At 46.8% G+C, this 21,832-nt stretch overlaps 1 protein-coding gene across 9 annotated transcripts in view; it reads left to right on the top strand.

Moving 5' to 3' along the window:
• HDAC7 (histone deacetylase 7) overlaps nt 1-21,832 on the top strand; it is a 183,912-nt gene that overhangs the window by 61,891 nt on the left and 100,189 nt on the right. For 2 of the 9 annotated variants that reach the window (XM_083428198.1, XM_083428200.1), the window contains one exon: nt 7,211-7,285. The exons of 2 other annotated variants lie outside the window; for them this stretch is intronic. In XM_083428198.1, coding sequence (XP_083284324.1) covers nt 7,211-7,285 — 75 coding nt within the window. Of the gene's footprint in view, nt 1-6,744; nt 7,286-7,413; nt 7,743-8,675; nt 8,775-21,832 lie in introns of those variants that run through there. 5 more of the 9 variants (XR_014508263.1, XM_083428196.1, XM_083428197.1 and 2 more) reach the window with 4 other exon arrangements.

Here is a 21,832-nt window from a genome sequence, read left to right as displayed (position 1 = left end):
AACTCTCCTGAAAGAAGTAGAAAGAGGAGCAGAGCAGTCGCTCACAGTCTTGTTTATTTGGAATCAAATGTAGGACACACATGCAGTGCAGTCAACCTTTGCTTCTTTCTGGTTTTGATTTAGTCTGGGTGGATCCAGTTGCTTAGGTGCTGCTTTCCTTCTGCTCACTGCAGAGCTGCCTTCCTGAAAGAGGAACCCTGTGTTTCCCCAGCATTTCTTTTATAGTTACCCCAGAACTTTCAAGCATTTAACCTGGGCACATTCAGCTTTATGTGTGTGGCAATAAAACAACAAAACAAAAGAAAACAGGGGAGGGGCTCCAGGGGAAATGACAGTTGGCAATCCCAGCTGCCACTGAACCCATACACGCGATTTTGGTTTTAGGCACAATCTGTGGAACATGACCCCCACCCAAATTGCTGGCTTACAGAGCCATCCCTCCGTGCTTCTGCATGAGTCACCAGTCACTTCCAGGCAACCTGTTTACTGAGCATTCATCCTGATTACATTTACACATAGCTTGTGGGGAGCCATTTATTGTGCATTTATTCTCATTTGTTTGCAGGGAGGTTAAACAACGTTGCCTCAAGCACCCCACATTTTCAGGTGCATTCACTGTCACTTTCTTTAGCCAGAAAAAAACGAAGTCTGATGGTGTGGGAGCAGGTTTGTTTTGTCCCACTGAGAGCTGCGTGTGCAAAGCAACAGGCAGGGCAGCAATGACATGGGGGAATCAGTGTCTCTGTTGCATCCCACTTTGATGTGTGACTTCAGTCTCCAGGACAGATTGAGATGGATACTACCTGCCCATTTGGGGTGACAATGCTGCCTCCCTTACCTGCCTCCTGGTGTACATAGATTCTGCATGTGGCCAAGAGGGGAACATACTAAAAAAGGTAAAGGTACCCCTGACCGTTAGGACACACTAAGGACAAACCTTTATTGCTCCTCTGAGGAAACAGGTGCTTTTCTTCTTGAACTTCCATGCAGATTCTTGAACATCATCAAGGACCACATACAGTCCCTAAGTCACAGTTTGGTCCTTCCATTAGACCAGCCTTGTTGCCTTTCAGATGTTGCTGGGCTGCAGCTCACTTAATCCCTGAGCATTGACCATGCTGACCAGGGCACATGGGAGCTGTACTCCAAAACACCTGGAGGTACCATGTTGGGGAAAGCTGAATTAGACCATGCAGGTGGAGGCCTACAAATAGGTTTCTGGGTTGAGGAAAGGGAGTCTTTTATGAGTCTGCTGAAGAGGGAAATTTTACCTGGTGTATTCCTTAGAAAGGCAGATCCTGTATTTGCAGCCAGCATTCTCTTTTGTGGACCCAGTTGCTTCTCATCTGCTGGCTTGAGCCAGGACGATCTCTTCCAGTCAATGGGGACGTTGAAGGAGACATTGAAGAGAAAAGCCCATGTGCATCCTTGCAGAGGGAGTCAATGGGTTTCTTTCTTTCTGTGCTGTTCCTTCTTTGGAAAAGGGAAGTGCAATCCAGTGGCCAGGGAAACCTCATGCAATTCTGTTTGTTAGAAATGCAGTTCCTGGTCTTTTAGAAGAAGCTGAGTTGAAGCTGGTCTATGTGTCACATCCCTCTTGAGCAAGAAGCTGGAAATTGCCTTTGCCTGATGGCTTCTCTACTTTGTCACCATAAAGAGTGGCTTGGTGGAGCATCACATGGTTCTTTGGTGTCTCAAGTATGGGAAACCCCCACATCAGGCAGTAGAGCCACAAGAAAGACCATAATTCAGTGGTAGAGCGTATGAGGGCGAATGAGTGTCCATATTATAGCAAGTGCTACTCTGGAACTGACTGAGCTATTCCTACAATTGCAGAATGCAGCCTCGAATATCTGTAAAGCCATGCGAGCCACACCTTTATTCTATGCAACTATTGGGGGGCAGGAGTTTCCTACCTCCTTTGCACCTGGGTCATCTATACCATGTTCACTCTGAGTGACCTTGTGGCACTTGCTAGGACCTTAGCATCTTGGGACTTCTTTTTTAGTTTCACATGAATGAATTCTCTTGATTTGTACAACACATTTCCCCCACTTCCATGATAGTCATGCTCCCTGGTATATATTTTCTTGTAATGATAATCCAATTAAGCTACCTTTTTTGTGTCTTGTTTTTGTCTTGTGGGTATAAATAGCCGCATGAGAGCGGCTTGTGCTAATTTTATGCCTCTTCCCTTGCTGACGTAGTTTTTGGTTTTGGTTTTGATGAGCTGGGTCATATCAAATGTCAGAGAAGCAGCCACTTGAAAGGAAGTGTAGCTCATAACTGAGTCCCCTGGAGACCATGTGCAGGAAATGACAGCAGTGAAATGAAACACCTCCAGCCTCACTCTCATCTGGATATATGACAGCCTTGTAAATAAACTCAACAAAGGTACCAACCAGCCTACAAACAAACAAAGAAACTGGGGGGGGGGGGGGAGTGGCTCCTGCAGGCAGTTCACTGCATTTCTATGCTGGATATAGAAGAGGGGGTTTATCTCTTCTAGCACCCTGATTAGTTTCTGTGTGGAGTGCAGGGGAGGTAAGGAGTCATCTGTTCCTGCTCCTCCAGTCCTCCCACTAACCTGCATGGAATTTCTGGTTGCTTACCACTTCCAGGCTAGTGCTTAAATGCAAGGTTGGCAGTGATACAGCAGGACTCTTCTCATGTACTTAAATTTTGAAAGTTTCCTCCGACTACAATAGTTTCCTTTTGCTGATGTTTGCTCTCTAGCAACCGGAGTCTGGAACAGGAGATAAAATCCAGCTATACCTGACTCTGAAGAGAAACTCTTCGCTCAACAATCTTAACTGAAATTGAAACATTTGAACTGGGGTAATAACCATTCAATTGCCAGGACCATGTAGGGTGGGCAGATGCAAGAAGCAGACAGGGATTTAATAGCTGACAAACTACATCTGCTAAAAATCCCTTCTCTTATGCCACTCTTACAAGCACGCGAGTCCTCTCCTCTTTTATATCTTTGCACCCAGATTTGGCCATTGAGGTTCATCACCTTGAGTTGGTAGGGTTGCCAGAGAGACCACACTGGGGTCTTTTCCATTATTCTGTGATATACTAAATGTGGATGCTAATTCCCACCAGCCCAACCCAGCATGGCAAATGGTCTGGGATAATGGGACTTGTAGACCAGCAACATCTGGAGGAGACCGCATGAGCTTTCCCTGCAGGCATATACCTTTGAAAGAGCAGAGGAAATGGAAGATAGCCCACCCAGTTTCTCCATCCACCCCTGTCCTGCCCCATCCTCTGTACATTACTTTTGCCAATAGGGAAGGAGCAATGCAAAAGCTCTAGCAGAGGAAGAGGGCTGGAGAAGCTTTGCTTCAACATGTCTCACTGCCAGAAGAATTTAGCAAAACTGTTTTGCAAGGTGTCTGTGTTGAGCTGGCAGTTCTATGAGTGCTGAGAAGTTCATATTTGAACAATGATCCAGCTCTATTGATAACCCTTTTCGGTAAGGGAGTTGACCTTTCACCTGCTAAGATGGGGATCTAGCCCTCAAGGGACCTTTTACGTATCTCTTGCCTAGACATAGCCTTCTGCATCACCCTGATGCTGGTTTTGATTCAAATACCTGGAATAACACACATACATAGACGTACACACACAGCCTCTGTGTTTGAATAGCAGTCCCAGATCTAGCTGAACTAAAACAATTTTGTTTGCCAATAAAGTGGCAAACTCATCACATAAGGCAGGCAGTGACTCAACCGCTGGGTAAAGGCTGGCCGGTTCCTTTCTTGAGATGCCAGGTGATGACTCAGCTGCTGGGTAAATTCACTTCTTGGGACTGCTTTACTTTATCACACTTTGTAAATGCAGTCGCATTAAAGAGAACCCATAAGAAAATGCAATTAATGGAGAGTGCGCTAAAAGAATAGTCCCTTTTACTTTATCTAGAGAGCACCAAAGTTTTGTGACAGAATGCACATACTTTCCCTAGGGCTCCGTGAAGTGGAACTGGTCCTTTTTCTCATTTTCTACAGCAAAAGTGAGGAACCTGTGCCCCACTCCCAGCCGCTGCTGCAGAACTCCAATTCCCATCATTAAGTATCACCAATAGTTAGGGACAACGGGAGTTGCTGTAGTCAGCATTGTTTTGGTAATGGAGGGTTGTTGTTCCTCAGAAAAACAGAAATGCATCATATACACACCTGAGCTTCTTTCTGAGCAAATGTGTATCAGACTGCCATCTCGGAGGCTTGCTTTGGGCAGGCAGAGTGGTTCTGCAGCAGTTTCTTCTTAGCCCTCTGCCTGCATCCTAAAACAGCAAAACCCTGTTTGGTGCTGTTTGGTGAGGAAGGAGAAGATAGATGATGATCATCTGACAGCCACCAGCTTTATTTATTTATTTTCCACAACAGTTCCTCCATTCTCCAATAAACAGGATTTAAAAAATAAATAAATAAAAATGGTGTAGGGGCACTATGGAATAGAGAATAACATTTATCGTGTTTGTCCATCAACCACAGTAGAAGTTTACTCAGGGAGCTCCAAAGGGGAAAGAGAGGTATTGCTCCCATTCCACCCACAAAACTCCATTCCGCCGCAGCCTCTGTGTCACAATGTACTATCTATTTATTTGAGTTATATACTGCCCTTTGTCGAAAGAACTCAGGGCAGTTCGCAAGACAAAAACATGAGATAAAAGCACAAATAGTTAAAACAGAAACAACAAAAGAATACCCCCAAACTTATTTAAAATGCTGTAGAATATCAATAATTACTCTTTCCCCTTCCTGGGTACATAACACAGTAATCTCTCTTTCTTAATGCTCAAAATCATACTTTGATTAAGCATAGATTGATCTCTCACAAAGATATCTCAATCCAATTAGGTGTTGTAGTTTTTAAAAAAGAACAACAACAACTTGGGCTATTATCCTTTTGGTAATAAAGGAATGAGAAATGTGAATTAACAATAGAATACTAAGGAAACAGCCCTTCTCTCTCCCCCCCCCCCCCATGCTGTGCTAGTTCTCATCTCTTCAAGGCCGCCTTCCTAAGCATAAAGTGGAATTAAATGCCATTAAAAACAAGTTTACGCAGTTCAAGCAGTTACCTGTTACTAAGCCCCATGGAATTTAGCAGGACTTACTTCTGAGTAAGTGTGCTATCAGTCACATTTAATTTACATTGAAAACAATGGGATTTAAATCATTATTAAGCATTTGACTGGGACCCATGTCTGCCCCTCGAGTTCAGTGGGGCACCTCATTGGGTCTCCCCCTCCCCAGGTAAGCAGAGTGTGGCTCAGACTTGCATGTTTCCTTTCCTTGGAATGTGTGGGGAAAGGTAAATGACTTCTATCAGTCTTGACCCTCCAGGTGTTTCAACTGCAGCTCACATGAACCCCAGCCAGCAATCCAAAACATCTGGAGAGCACCAGTTTAGGGAAGGTTGCCTCACCTGTATACTTTGTTAAAGCAATGCCCGTTTTGTGTTTGTTTGGGTTGTGTTTTTTTTTAAAAAAAAATCTATTTATTTTAAACAAGGGAATAGAAACAACACAGGTATTGTAAAAAGTTGACATGGGTGGGGGAGAAGGCTAAATGCAGACTTGCATAACCAAAGAAATAACTTTAGTTTTACTTGAGGAAGAAAGATGGGGGAGGGGAGGGTAAAGAAGGTATTAACATGCCATACACAAAACGAAGGCTGAAGCAAGTCTGTGAGGGCACCAAGTTGGGAGTATGTATTATTATTATTATTATTATTATTATTATTATTATTATTAATAATAATATACTGCCCTATACCCAGAGGTCTCAGGGAGATTTACAGAAGAAAATCAGAATATAAACCCACAAAATACATGATCAAAATAAAAACAGCCCAGCTATAACCCAATATTCTTCACTGACTCCTCATTCCCTGGCAGGGAGGGGCATTCTTTTGTCATTCACATCAGGTAGCCAAATGGCTTGGGTTGCCATGTGTCCTCTTTTTCCAAGACATGTCCTCTTTTTCGTGGATAGAGTTGTCATAGGAATCCATAGTTAAACGTGGAAGTCAGCAAATGTGTCCTCTTTTTTGCTCTTCATAATATGGCAACCCGAAATTAAATGAAATTAAATTCCGTTTGAGGCGGGTGTGGGAATCAGTGTGCGCTTTGGGTTGTATAGTATCGAGTCATATCATATAGTATCAAAATAAATTTTGGGATATACAACCAGATACAGTATCCACGCCTCTCTCAGGAGCATTGGCTATTCTTCCGCAGTTCTCCTTGACGTGATGTTGTGAACAGGGAACAAACATGAAAGTTCAGAGAGGCTTCTTTATATTGATGCGTGTTTGTCTCAAAGGAGACCTAAAATGCATGAGATTACCCGGCTAAAGGCAAGTTCACAGCTCTCACTGGGATTGTACGTACTTATGGTGCCCATGTCAGAGACTCGTATATAATAATATTTTGGGAATGATTCGTGTCCTTATGGAGCTGCTTTCTTTTGTACTTTCTGGATGACCCATGATCGTATTCTAAAGTAGTTGGGTTAAATATTATCAGTCAAGGAATCAAGTTGCTTCTTCCCCCCCGTGTATTTCTTCTCAGTAATTAATTCGGTGTGGCTCCAGCAAATTTTTATTCTAAAAGTCCGGCCCAGGACAAGAGAAGCTTTGGAGCCGCTGGCGGCGGGGCTCCGCGCCCGAGATCCCGGCAGCAGATGGAGCGCTTGAACGGCAGCAAACTTGCCATCAGCCCGCCTCTTGGCTGCGCTTGCGCCAATCGGAGCGCCCCGGCCGAACAATGCGGCTCCCCGCCCCTCCTCCCGCGCGGGTTCCTTTCTTTCTCTTGCGCCCCCCCCCCTTGTTCGCCGGCTCCTCCCCCGCCGCCTGCGCTGCGCTCGCTGCCGTCGGGGGTGTGAAGAGGGCGGGCGGGGAGACTCGGGGCCGGGCGCAGGTGGATCCGCCCGCGGCTGCCGAGGGATGGAGCGGGCCGGTCTCGCCGAGCCCCGCCGCTGAGCTCGACTTTCTCTCCGCCGCGAAGGACAAAAGCGTCGCGGGCTTGATGGCCGCGGGAGCAGCCGGCTCGCCGTGGATGTGAGCTCCGCAGGCGGGCTCGACGGGGCTCAGCCGGCGGAAGGAGAGCCCCCCATGCCGGGACTGCACCCTGCGCTGGGCAGCGGCAGCAGCAGCAGCAGCGCCACTCACGACGCCGATTCTCTTTTCTCCTCCGCAGATGGACTTAAAGGGCGAGCAGCAGGCGACGAGAAGGGCGTGAGCGCCGACGGCGACCGCGGCGCCTCCAGCCAAGGTAAGGCGCGAGCAGCGGCGCGCCGGGGGCGACTCTCCGGCCAGGGCGGGTCGGCCGGTTGCACCGTGCAGGGCGGAGGGGAGCCGGCTGCCCGCGCGGCTGCGCTTGCGAAGGGCGCAAAGGGAGACGGCGCTTTGCCGGGGATGCGCGGCAGAAAGGGAAAGGAAGGAGGCGGCGAGGCCCGCAGAAGCTATTTTTTGCATCTCTCCCCCCCCCCCCCCCGCGTGACTCGGCCTGTGTGTGACAAGGCGAGGGACTTGGCCGGACCGCCCGCGAGGAAGAGAAAGGGGAGGCGGAGGCTTGACTTTCCTTTCTCTTCCTCCGCCGACGGGAGGCGGAGAGGCCGTGTGCTGTGCCGAGGGCAAGGTTTGTTGAGAGCCCGGGGCTGCCGTCCCAATGACGCATGGACTTCGAGGGAAGACTCTCACAAGTTACTGGGGCTTCCAATGAACGCCAGGTCAGACTGCCCGTGTTCTCGTGGCTTCCTGGTGGTTCATCTCTTTCCCCAACCTCCGCCCCCCCCTTTAAGGCGCGCGATGTTGCCCGGAGTGTCATTGCGCCCCGTTACATGTTCTTTGGGTGCATGGCTTTGACGTTGTTCATTGCGGCTTGGCTCACTGGCGTGAGTTGTCTAGATCCTTTTGCTTTCTCCCAATCCTCCTTCCCCAGTAATGTGGTATATAGAATCGTAGAGCTGGAAAGGAGCACAAGGGTTTATCTAGTCCAACCTCCTGCAATGCAGGAATCTTTGGTTCATTGTGGGGCTCAAGCCCATAGCCCTGAGATTAAGGGTAGCATACAGCAGATGGTATTTTTAAAAATGTGTCTTGTGTTTTCAAAACGCTTTATATATATAGATTGCTTGATTGCAAATCTCACTCCTCGCCCCATTGCATTTATCTACCTGTGGACACAGACTAGTTTTGCCTAAGTTGTTCTCAGCATCCTGCTTTTCAATTTATCTGAAATCTGCAGCTTAAACTGGGACATGATGTGGTCTTTACACTTGGGAAAGGGTTGTACAGCTCAGTGGTGGAGTATCTGCTTTGCATGCAGGCTCAATCCCTGGCGTCTCCAGTTAGGCTGGGAATATCCCCTGCCTGAAACCCTGCAGAGTTGCTGTCAGTCAGCATGGACAATATTAGTTAGATGGACCAATGATCTGACTTGGTATGAGGCAGTTTAATAGGTTCTCTGGGCCTTGGGGGCTTTTAAGGGCCAGGCCCCCGGTCTGCATGAAGACCTGGCGATCTATTCCTGGTTTCCACGAGGGAGCAGTGCTGCTTTGGCTGAAGCAATGGGTGGCACTAGTTGGCCTTTGGATGAGTTCCAGCTTGCTTGACACATTTAATAAAGTGTAGCTTTAAAGCCTCTGCACACCCACACACAGCCCAGGTTAGAAATGTCTGTGAGAAGCTCTGGATGTAAAGAGATGGTTCGTGATGCGCTGGTGGTGCTCCTTTCATCCTCATTCACCATCCTTTTGGAGGTGAGAATTACTTGGGGACTTTCCATTGTGCTCACAACTGGTCAAAGCAGCACAGCTTAGCTCTCTTTGCAGTCTTGAGGTGTCTGTCTGTCTGATTGTGTCTCAGGCCTTATCCACAGTTAACTTTTGCCACACACTTTCTGGGCACAGGTCCGTGGTTTCCCAGTCCACACTGGAGCACTCTTCTTTTTGCCCCGGAGCTTTTGCTATAATAACTCACTCTTTAAAGCTGAAGGGCAACAAACAGCAATTCGAGTTTTCTGTGAATTGCAATTTGGTGCGTTGCTGCGGTGAAGAGTGGATTTTTGTGGGAAAAGCTTCAGAGCCAAAATAGAGCACTCGGACCCGGAACTTGAAAGTGCAGGCTGTGCCTAGAAAGTGCAGAGGCAAAAGGTAAGTGTTGATAAGCTCACGGTCTTGTCCCTATACTTGATCTTATGACTTGGTGCAGATGAAAAGTCAACACACTTCAGGCTTTGGTAGTTAGTATGCACCCACCTCTGATACTTTGTTAGGTTGTTGTCATGGGCACTTGAGTGCAATCTGTTTGAAGTTTGTGAAATGGTCAGGAACAAGAGTCCTCAAAATGTGAGGAGGACCTCTCTTTCGGGATGTTAACAATTTGAGGGAGTGTGGTTGAGCAATGGACCTGGCGACATTCAATGGGCATGAGAACCTTTTTCCCATGTTATTTGCATTGTAGGGCAGGAATGAAGGAAAGTTTGACCCTCCAGATTCTGGTAGATTCCATCTCCCATCATCCTCAATCATTGGCTGGGGCTGATAGGTATTGGGGATCCAGCAACACCTGGAGGCCTGCAGGTTCTCCCTCTGTGCTGTGGGGTTGAGTGTAACTGCACCATTGGTGCTGTCTCTTGATGTTTATATGGACAATATGGACAAAAGGAGTGGATAGTTGTGAGCAGCTGCTCATAGGAAACTACTATATCATGAGGTAAGCCATTGGCCCATCTAGCAACTGTATTGTCTACCTTCACTGATGGGCAGGTACTTGGAGATGCCAGAGTCTGAACCTGGGGTTTTCTGCATGCAAAGCAGATTCTCCACCATGGAGCTGTTGTTCCATGTTAAGAACATGACTACTGTTGTGTAGGTGGTCCATGCAGTCGTGACCTCTGAATCAGTAGGGTCTTCAGTTATTTGCAGCATCTGTAGATGAGCAGTTGCTCATGCAAAGCCACCCTTTTGCTGAATGTGCAGCCCTCATAGGAACATAACAAAAGCGTGGCTCGGTCAAGCCAATGGTCCATCTAGCCCAGCATTCTCTTCTCACAGCGGCCAACCAGATGCCATTAGGAAACTCGCAAGCAGCACCTGAGTGCAAGAGCAACTCTCCCCTCCGGAGGTTTCCAGCAAGTGGTATTCAGAAGCCTTGCTGCCTACAGCCAAGGACAGGCTTATGTGCACAGTCCCATTCTACTTTCTGCGTGTGATCTAGGGCTTAAGGGACTTTGGTTTCTCTCCTTCCAGAGTCAGGATACACACATTTAAAGCTGGTGATCTCTAACGGGGCACCCATGGACACACAAGCTCCCACAGAGGTCTTCTCTGATGCCCACAGGATTCACTTCCCTGCATCTCCCCCCTCCTCTTGAAAGCAGCTTGAATGAAGACAGTGTGTTGGAGCCAGTAGAGTAAGTTGTGGTGTGCACTTGGTTGCAGGGTGTGTGCAGTGCACATGGGCTCCAAAAGGTTGGCAGCCCTGGTTCTAAGATATCTACTCTGGAAACTGGGTAGAAGATTTCAAGCACTTCCTGGCTGAGGTTGTACCATTCTGGTGCTTTTAGTGTTTCCATCTGACATGTAGAAGAAAAAACCAGAAAACGAGAGAGGTTGGAAATCCACTATTTTTCTCTTACATTATCAAACATTTTTAGGGTTTCAGTCCCACCAGATAGGTTTATCCCAGGTGTAGGTGTTGTTGACCTCTGTATCGCTCTGACTTGTTTATATCTCTTAAGAACTCAAGGCTGTAATTTTATACTTAACATTTAACCTGGGAGTAAGCCCCACTGAACACGTGTAAGATTTTGCCTTTAATTTTGGAATGAAGTCAAATTCTAGAGTGTGCGTTTGTGCTTTTCAGAGAAGAAAGAATTCCAGCAGGTGAGTTTCTTCCATCTCAGCAGCACTTGGGTGAGACATGCCCCACCTAGTAATATTCTCGCCTCCCCCCGCCCCGCCAGCCTTGATATGCATTTCCTAAAGGTGCAGGGTGAGCCCTCTCCCATCTTTCTCACCAAATAAGATTTATGACTCCTCGAGGCCTTGCTCATCTTTGCCTGTTATCTCATGCTGATCTATACCATCCATATTTTGATTCAGGTTACTGGATCTATTTTGTGTTTTCTAGAGTCAGGGACAGACCCATACAGCAGCCTGATGCATGCCACCCAGGAGCGTGAAGAAAGGAAGGGGAATTGTAGTCCAGCAGAACTTGGAGGGCCGCAGGGTCCCTTACCTGCTCTAACAGGTGTGGGTATCTCAACAGGCTTTTGACGAGCAGCATCAGACAAATCCATCTTTTCCACAGAGCTTTTTAAACCCTTCTCATGAGTGGTGGTTGAGCTAGCTAGATGCAAAAAGGGGACAGGAGGCTCCTGCACTTTTAATAGTTATTTAGTAGAGGGGATTTTGGCGTGCAACAGTTAAAGGTGCTCCCTGTCCTTTCTTTGCACCATGGCAGGGTTTTTTTGCAAAGGTCTAGGATGTGGAGGGGGAAATGGCTGTGCAATTAAAGTTTTAAGCACCCCAATTCCCTCTCAGCCCTGATTGCAAGGTGAAGCAGCCTTTAGGTTGAGTTCCAACCTGTAGCTCCATCTCAAGTGTTCAAAGGATTTTGTGGTTTTTTTTGGTACAGATCTGTTTGTCAACACATACCTTGGTCTTGATCAGCCCGTGCAGAGGAGAGGGCAGCCGGGTACACTTGCTCTGGGCCTCCGTGTGCTATGCTGACCAGGCAGTCCAACCAGGAGATGGCTGCTTTTTTGTTTGAGTTTATTCCTGGCTAGGCCTCAGACAAGATCTGTGTGCACCTGGTCCTCAGTGTATGGTGGTCCCAACCTCATTTCAGATTTGGGGTGTGTACCCACCCACCCCACTCATACATGAAAACAAAGACCACCACAGGCAACCACAAATGAACAACCACACCCTAGGCCAACCCCAAGCTCTCTCACCACCAAAGGAACACAAGTGAACAGCAGAGAACCTGCACAAGCAACGCTGATACCAAACCCCACATATAGTAAGCAAAATAGAAACATCACCCTACCCCACCCCCACCCACCTCCCCCCCTCCACCTCTTTCCCCCTATTCTTCCTAATGTCTCAACAAATGAAACAGATTTGTAAAAACGTTACATGGTAAAAATACAAGAGACAGACATTACATATACTTTTGTAAATCAAGAAAATCTTTAATAAAAATACATTTTAAAAAGATTTGGGGTGTGTATGTGAGTGGTGCAGAAGCTCAGAAATCACTGCTGTTCAATTGTAATGTGTCAAAGCGATGATTGGAGGGCACATGATGTAGCAGTCTTACTGAAGCTAGCCAGGTCTGCGTCTGGTCTGTTGGCCATGCTGGCTGGGACTGATTAGAGTTGGAGTCCAGCATTTGGAGGGCCTGATCCAATTTTCTATGGAAACTACTGACTTTGGGGGTGAGGCTGGTACTGGTTAAGGTCCCTTGCAGAGAGAGGCAACTAGATTTTGGCTTAGGAGTGCTGCCCCACGCATTGAACTATTCCATGTGCTGCTGTGGGTGGTGTTTTAGTGCCAGAGTTCCAATGGGGAATTCCACTGCCATGGCGATTCCGGAAGGAAAATGCGTCAGAAGCTCCTGCTTAGTGTTGTGTCTGGTGTCTGCGATTGCCTTGTGGGACTTGCACTACAAGAAGCTCTTTGCACATCACTGAGCACATCACTGAGCACATCACTGGTTCAGAAGGAACCTCCGGCGTGTGCACACGTGACAGGACGATGGCAACCTAAATCTGCTGAATTCCGCAAAAGAGGTGCTGAAAATGGATGAAATGGTGGAAAACACTGCTCAGCTTTCCTCTCTGTCATCATTTTATTTTGTGCTTGTATTAATAGCCAGACCTGTGAAATTCATGTACTCTTGTGCTATTTGGGTGGGTGGGGCTGGGGGAACTGGCATACAGCTTTGCTTCTGAGCAACCTCTGCTTTCATCATGGGTACGTTTACATTTTTTGGAAAATGTTCAAGAGGCGTTTGCTGAAGTCTCAAGTGAGAGGAGGGTCAGTCAAAGCTTCTGGCATTCAGAGATTAGTCTCCTCTTTTCGCACGGGGCGAAGGCTTACTATTTATCTGCCTGTATGCCAGATAAGTGGAGGGGGGGGGGAGATCTGCCTTCTTTCACAGGGAGCTGCAGCTAATCCGTGCTTCTTGCTCTGTGTCTGCCACTCATCCACACGCCTTCCTCTTCAAATACACAGCTCAGGTGGTACAGCTGCTCCTGGATTGTACCATTTCAAACTGCTTGTTACCTTTCGGTGGGGTGGGAGAGACTATTAAATTCTTCCCTGTATTCAAAAAACAAACATCAAAAACTAGATGGCCTTGCTATCCTCATCTGCTTTCCTTACATAGGGTTTCCCTTTCCTCTCCACTGCCCCATGGCAAAGCATTCAGGCATGTGGTTTCCCCACCTGCAGTCAAAAGTGGGACACGTCTTTCTTCTGCCTCAGTGTTGGAAGCTCAGGTATACAAGCCAGGTGTCCCGTGGCTCCTTAAACCAAGGTTACACTTGCCAAAAGAAAATGCCTAGTTGCCATTTTGGGGCAAGACAACGCTAAAGTTGTATTTTTCAAATGATGGACTGACTGTGATAGATTCTCAGTGAAACATCTTCCTAGGTCAGATGACAATCTTGAGCCAGGTTAAAAGCTTTGAGAACTTAAAGAAGAAAAAGCACTTGATCCAGGGATGGTCCACATATCCTTTTCTTAATGGTGTCTGCTCCTGCTCTGGCTGCACAGAAAAAGCATTTTGGTTCCTGAAACTCATTCCAATTGTGCAGATAAAATATAACTGATGGAATTCTACATGATGGGGTATTGGTGTGTAAAAACAGTCAAGATCCAATGATCCCCCAGGTATGCACCTCCAGATGGTGGAGATGTCGGGCCCCATCCTGGCACCCAGGCATCTTCACTCGGTCGCAAGTGTCGATAGGCAGGTGCAAAATATGCCTGGCTAATTTTTAACACTGACCTCAGTTGTAGTTTCGGATCAATTTCACCCTATATTTTCTGTTTTTTCTTTCTTGTTCTCATAATTTGTGGACCTTTGAGCAACCTCAAACAACAGCCCTGTAAAGTAAGTCAGAATTATTATCCCTGCCCTGCCTTTTCCAGATTGGGGGGCGGGGGGCTGAGACTTAAGAAAGAATGGCTGACCTAAAGCCACCTAGTGTTTTCATGGCAAGATTTGTAGCTCAGGCTGCATATACACTATACGTTTAAAGCACGAGGCTTTTATGAAAGAATCCTGGGAACTCCACAGAGCTACAGTTCCCAGCATCCATAACAAACTACAATTCCCAAAATTCTTAGGGGGAACTCATGTTCTTTAAATATATGCTATACCAGCACTGATTTTTTCCTGTAAGCTGTACACTCAGTTCACTTGGGCCAATGAGGAGTTCCAGCTGTCCTGGCCAGTGCTTTGTGTGTGCCCTAAAATGTGGTCCCAACGTCCTGTGCAATGTTCCTCAGCAGGCAGCCTATGTTTAAAGTGTTCTTTGTTTGTAGAATGTTTGGAAAAACATTGCTGTCTGTAACCCCTGACCTTTTCATTCCCTTAAACCTTGAACTTGCCATGCTCTGTCAGGCATGAGATCTCCCAACATTGGCAGTCTTTGCCCCAAAGTGACTACAGTTCATACAAAACATAGGGAAGGGATGTATGAGTCACCCTATTCCCCCCCCCAAAAAAATGATCTGGGTTCAGAATTATGGTGCTAGGAAGTGGGGTGCAATTGAAAAGGCTATTTGCTAGTTGAAATAATAATTTTAATAAACTGTAGCCCCAGTGTAGAATCAGCTGAAATCATTGCTAGCTGTTTTCTTGTACTTTCAGCATTCTTGCCTCTGCTTCACTGCCAAACTGTTCAGTGGCAAAGATTATTTCATAGCGACCTACCGGTATTTCCAAAACTTTTCTGCCTTCAAGCCTTGTTCTGCTAAGGGTTAAGGTGCTATTGGTCTGCTCCCACCCCTTTAAGGTGTGCTTGAGAATTTTCCAAGAACTATTAGAAGCTGGGCATCTGGGTTCCAGCAGCTATTTATAGCCTGGATAATAGATCAGAAAGCCACCTGAGCCTGCCAGCTGCCTTTCTGCTGGGTTTTATTTGAATGCTCTTCAGAGGCAACAGAGTGCATAACAAACAGTCACTCCAAAAAAACTCCTGTAGGCAGTTCCTGGTAGAGCAAGTGAGCAGGCTTGGCAAATGGACACTGTAAACCGAGGAAGTGGCTTTGGGAGGCAGCTGGGGAGCTTCTTTCACTGGGCATCTGGAAATACATAATTCCAGATATGGATATTTTGGGGACGGGGACGGGGACACACATACATGCAAATAGTGGGAATAAATTGAAATATTTTTCAGTAGGCCAGGCTTCTGGGCAAAGAGTCAAAGCTGCCTTTTCACATACACAAATTTCGTGCTTCAGCAGCCTTTTGATTCCAAACAGGGGGAAAATGTGCATTTCTGGAAATTCTAGATGCATGGTGATACATCTTTGTTTTGATGTTTTAAAACTGGGCCACTGTCTTAGTCACAGCCCTCCACTGTGTGGACCACCCTGACTGGCCCCCATTCTCCAGGTGGAGTCCCAGCCTCACCAGGGCTGAAAGCTGGAGGACATGCAGATAACCTTTAAACCAGGGGTCAGCAACCTTTTTCAGCCATGAGCCGGTCCACTGTCCCTCAGACCTTGTGGTGGGCTAGACTATATGGGGGGGGGGGGGGATGAACGAATTCCCATGCCCCACAAATAAGCCAGAGATGCATTTTAAATAAAAGGACACATTCTACTCATGTAAAAACACACTGATTCCCAGACCATCTGTGGGCCGGATTGAGAAGGCAATTGGGCCACATCCGGTCCACAGGCCTTAGGTTGCCTACCCCTCCTTTAAACCTTTTGTGGCAAGAGGCAAAGTCTGCCTGGAGGCTCCTGCCTCCTCCCTCTCATCCCCCCCCCCCTTTGTGGGCCATAAGTCAGGCTTGAGGAACCTTAGGCCTGGGAGCTGAATGTGGCCCTCCAGACCTTATAACTCTTCTCAGGTCATACCCTCACAGAGAAGCTAGCCAATTATACAAAGGTAAAAATTCATGTTAGTGGCTTAGCCTACGTCTGCCCCCTGCCCAACCTCCCCCCCCCCCCCCCGCCCGGTGTGTGACTCTCGGGAGAAGTGCATCCTTTGGGCTTAGAAAGGGTGGCCATCTCATTTGGAGCAGCTAGAAAACAGAGGAAAACGTCTGTCCCTTGATTATTGGACTGCTAGTGGGAGGCAACAGATTGCTTCTACTAGTTGGGCCATGGGGCTTCCAGTCTGAGGTTTCTGTGTGTCCTGTGTGCTGGTTCACTGTGCCCCTTCTGATCATGCAGGTCTATCCACTTCCAAGCTGATGCGCTTGTGGAATCAGGCCCTAGTCTTTGGTGGTGCTTTTCGCCTTTTAGGATTCCTGAAGTCTTGCTGCATGAGATGTGGGATTTGAAATGGTGCATTGAGTACTATACCCTGAGAATTCCAGCTTTCAAAGAAGAGCAGTTTTACTTTCTTTCTTAGCTGAAGAATTCCAAACCGTTGTACTTTCCACACGTGCAATCTCCACAGACTGTGTGTGCCTCAAAGAGTGTCTATTCTGTGAAGGCCCTTCTGGAGCCTCTGAGATGCATGTTGCACATGGCCTCCTCCCCACATCCTGTTTCGGCATTCCTCTTTTACGCTCCAAGCGTGCCAGTCCTGGATACATGAAATTTCATGGACGGCATCTATTCTTAGCCCACCAGCTAGTTGAGTAAGTCACGTTGCCCAACAGCAGTCATGAGTTCAAGACTTTTGAGGGTGGGGAAGGGAAGCGAGATAAGAATAACAGCTGTAAACATAGAGAAGGGGGAGAGGAACATGACTGATTCCAGCCCAGATGTTTTAAATTCATGATCATCTAGCTCATTTGACAGGAGAGCTATAAATTACGGGGTTGTGTCTGTATTAACCGAGTCTGTTTGAGAGAGGAATTTTGTAGAGTTCTCTAACTTCTATAGCTGCAGCAAGAGGTACTTGAATGCTGGATGCTCTCCCCTCCAGACTCCAAGCAAAGCCTGTTCCCACCTCTGCTCTGACCTTTATTTCTGGCCATTCTGACAGTGTTAAGCAACAAAGAGCATGTCTTTTGTGTGGTTCAGTAGGGATGGGGAAACCTGTGTGTGTGTCCACCCTGATATTGTTGGGACTCTGTTGACCCAGACAAGCATGGACAGTGGTCAAAGATGATGGGAGGTGCAGTCCAGAACAATCAGGGTTAGTGTCATGTGGAGGCCTGGGTTCAACTTTCTTCCTTGGTGGCCTTGGGCCACTCATGTGCTCTCAGCCTAACCAACCTCTTAGGGTTGTTGTGAGGATCGGAAGAGAGCCTTGTCTGCCCCTCTGAACAACTTGCAGGAAGGCTGGGATAGAAAGGCAGCCTATGTACCCAGATCAATATAGGGGAATGCATGGACCATGCTTGCTTACCCCTTACTGCCATCATCTAAACTGTGGCCTAAAAGGCGGGCTGAGCTGCCCCTCTGTTTTCTGTGTGTTTTGACATGAGCCCCCACCCCCTTAAACACGCAACATACATAATTCTAGCCAGAGCTTCTGTTGCAATCTAAACCTAGAGCTGCTGCTGGGAAACTGTTCCCCTCCTCCTCCGCTGCCCCCCCCTTCTGCCCAAAGGCACAAGCTGCTGATTGCCCCTACCAGCTCCTCGTGACTCTAAATGGGAGGAAAGTGCCTATTACTCTGCAAATGTCTCATCTGTGATTTGGAAAGGGATGATGGAAAAGTGCCAGACCTGCAGTTTAAAGTAGTGAGGCTTTACTGAGGACTTGGAGCACTCTCTGTGCAGTGACGAAGTTGCTCCGGCGCTGGGGGCGGGGGCATGGCACGCCACCCGTGGGGATGTGGCGTGAGTTCTGGGGGTGTGGCGTGCCGCCCACTGGGGCATGGCACTAGCACAATGGGGGGTGCACGGTGCATGTCTGGGGGGTGGCCGTGATGGTACCCCTCCTCCCCGATGGTGCCGGGGGCGTGTGCTCCCCCCACCTGCCCCCGTTCCTTCACCAGTGGCTCTGTGGGGATGGTGTGGGCCAGACTTGTCTTTCACCCTCAGTTCCTCAGTGTGCAAAATTGACACATGGGAGAGTGCCTTCTCCAGATATCATGGACCCCTGTCAACCCAATGCGGTCAGAGAGCAGGTGATGGGAGCTGGAGTCCCAGGTTAAGGAACAATGTTGGATGTGGAGCTGGGCAGTGCAGGCTCAAATCCTCTTTCCAGCATGGAACAGATGTGGTAGCCTTGTCAACCATTGTGGATCTTCCAAATCTCCTAATAATCCTCCAAGCAACTCCTGGGCTGCATGTGGCAGAGTTTGCCATGTGGATTTTTTATTAGCTGACCCAGAATGTCAAGCTGGTTGGTTTTGTTTGTTTGTTTTTTGCTGTGTGGTGAAACTGGTCCTCAGTAACGGTCCCTGGGACAGTTAGGGCTTGCATAACAAGTGCACACCTCTGAGCTTGCTCCCAGTGCCAGCACACCTGATGCATATGCAAAGGTGAGCATGAGTGACAAGGCTCCAGCCCAGCCTTTGTGCCTTTCTGTTGAGCGAGTGGCTTCTGTCCCAGCTGTGTGGGTGATGCAAATCTCTCCTTTGCTGCAATCAGATGAGGCGAGTGATAATGGCTTGGTGTGTGGAAGAGGAAGGGCAGGTTCCAGGGTGGAACCTGTGGGATGCTATCTCCCTGCCCACGCTGAGACATTTGCCACCTGTGCTGATCTCCTCCCACAGTTGTGACTGGTCCATGCTGTGTGGGAACTTCTTTTTTTAGGTCTTTTGCTGTTTCCCTGTTGTTTTGCAGCCTGCCAGGGCAAACTTCCCCACCCCCACCCCACCTGTACCTTTTCCTTCTGCACCCAAAGAGTGCATGAGAGCAAAGCAAGGCTAGAGGGAGGAGGACAACACAGGCATTGCTAGCTTCTCTTCAAAGATGAAGAAATGGCAAATTCTGTGCAGAGTTGCCAGGAGTGTGTTGCAATCTCAGGTCACATAGTGCATAAACTATGTATAAGTGCCAGGGGCTCTTACTACCTTCTTATTTCTGATTGGATATAAGGCCCTAGCACTGGGCACGATCCAGACAAAAGTTAAAAGCTGAAGTCCACTTGCAGATGAGTCTGCCTTATACTTGCCTACTGTTATCTACACTGATTAGCAATGGTTCTCTGGGATTTCTGAGCAGAGGTCTTTCTTTCCCATCATTTTGTACCAGCTCTTTCCAACTAGAGATGCTCAGGATTCAACCTGCTCTGGTTTGTCCCTGATATTCAGCAGGTGCTTCCCTGTGGAAATCAATAGCACTTTTTAAAAGGGGCCATGTTTGGGCTAGACTGCTGCCACTGCTAACTGTTAACAATTCCTGTTTTGTCCTTGTGTTGCAGTGTTTTTTTAATCTCAGGTGTAGGAGGCTTGTGAGGGAAGCAAATAACCAGGCAATAGGTTTTTGCCTCTTCTCTTGATCACACTCTGCCCAGCTGTAGCAATGCCAGCTCCTGAATGGGAACTCCATGCATGTGATTTTACAGTTCTGCAACCACATCACAGTCTTTTTCTGAATGCCAGCTCCCATGCCACAGGTTCTCTCTTTTGTGCCTTCTAGCTGTACTGGCACATGTGTAGAGAGCAAGAGAGCCTTTGGTTATCTCCAGGGATAGGATACCTAAAGATTTCTTTATCGCATCTAGCACAGAGCTTTCCAAACTGTGTGTCGCGACACGTTTGTGTGTCGGCTCCAGTGTGTAGGTGTGTTGAGCGAATGCTCCCTACACTGCTCCCAGGTCTGGAAAGGGGTTACTTTATTTATTTATTTATTTATTTTAAAAAATAATATTTATTACTTTTCCAGCAATTCAAACACTACACAAAAAAAGAAACACAGCAGAAAACAAGATAAAAAAAAGAATACAATACAGTACAATACAATACAAAGAAACCACACAACATTAACACATTAACCCAACAAAACCAAACAAAAACAATTTAAAACAGCTCAAACAATTTCAGTATCCTTTCTTTCATTCACTTAATTCAACGACCTCCTCACACCTCCCTTTTTGTATTCCACTTCTGTTAATTGTTTCAGCAGTTCCTTTCCATCTTCCTCTATTTTCTATCCTATAATTATCTTAACACATTCTATCCTTATTTCCCCCCCCTTTAATATTCTATTAATCTATCTATACTTAATTCCTTATAACATTTCTACTAAAGCCATATAACTTCATTCCAACATTTTTCTAACATTCTTTAACTTTACAGCATTTCTGTAAATAATCTTTAAACTTTTTCCAGTCATTTCCGCCAGTTCCATATAATCCATCAACTTCATCTGCCATTCTTCCCAGGTGGGTAAAGTCTACTGTCCGATGCTCTTTGCTCTAGTCCTCTATCTGATGATCTTCTATCCGGTGCTCTTGGCTCTTCTAGGTTCTTCTGGTAATGCCAACTCAAGATTCTATCTCTCTCTTCCCTAGCTCGAAGGGTGATCAAACAATCTCTTATTCCATTCTTCTCTTTTTCCCCTCCTCCTCCAAGTCTGAAGGCCCTCACAATTCCAAACTCTTCTTGACCCAAGTCCAAGTCCCATAAGTCAGCAAATTCCTGTGTAAGAAAGTCTATCAAGCTTTCCTTCTCCAATTCAGGTAGGGCTCTAATCCTCAAATTCATCTGTTCTTCTCTAAGTTCAATCATAGCAAGCGTCAACTTATGTTCATCAAATTGCCTCTGTAGGGCTGGGACTCTCTTTCCCTCCAGTTGTGTTACTTTCTCCCTAGCTTCCTCCGCAGTTTGCCGTATCAAAGTAGATTCCTGTATCAATTTCTGGGTGATTTCTGTATTGGTATTCACATTTTGTCCCAAGTTATTTATACTTTCTGTAATTAAGTCGATTTTAATAGTTGTAGCATCCACTTTCACATTTATCGCGTCTGTTTTCTTGTGAAGCTGTTCCAGTGAATCATTTATCTTATTTAATGCAACCACTAAGGCCTCTTCTGTCAACATTCCTCTTGGTTTTGAATGTACTGGTACAGAAGCTTTTCCCCACAGTTGACTGGTCTGTTTTTCCCTTTCCATTTACCATAACAGCTAAAAGATTCAAGGTCAATCCCAACGTCTCACAGTCTTTTATCTTGCAGCTGGAAATTCCCCTAGCCCAGCTCTGTAAAGCAACCAGTTTCAAAGTTTCAAAGGCTTCCACTAGGGGGAAACAGTTTCTATTTATATTATGTCCTCTTTTAAACACAGTTCAAATGATCCAAAGTTAGTTTCAATTTTCAGTTACTTTTACTCCTTTTTAAAAGCATCTGGAGACAGTAGAAACAATGTATTTCTCTTATTTAGCTAGCTGTCAATGAACATTCTAAACGCTGTCAGTAAGCATTCCAGAAGACGTCAGTCCTGCTAGCAGTCCTTTTCCAGGGTCAGAGTATTTTTAACTCCCTTCGCTCTCTCCTGCCGGCATACTCAATGCACAACTTTCCCCCCTCTTCTCCTGCCTCAAGGGGGGGGGGGTTATGTTCTTTGCCGATGGAAATGTAGTCTTTTACAAAAGGCTTTCCAAGACTTCAGCTTGCAGCCTCATTGCTTCAATCTATTTACAAAAGGGGAAGGCGGACTTCCTGTGTTGAGCCTCCCCCGTTTCGATGCCAAATTAAACATTTAAAAATCCAATTTTCTC

This window comes from Podarcis tiliguerta, assembly GCF_965153285.1.
Source record: "Podarcis tiliguerta genome assembly, chromosome: 2".
Lineage (NCBI taxonomy): Eukaryota > Metazoa > Chordata > Lepidosauria > Squamata > Lacertidae > Podarcis > Podarcis tiliguerta.
Note: the sequence above shows the minus strand (reverse complement) of the source record. Positions and strands in the feature narration are given on the sequence as shown.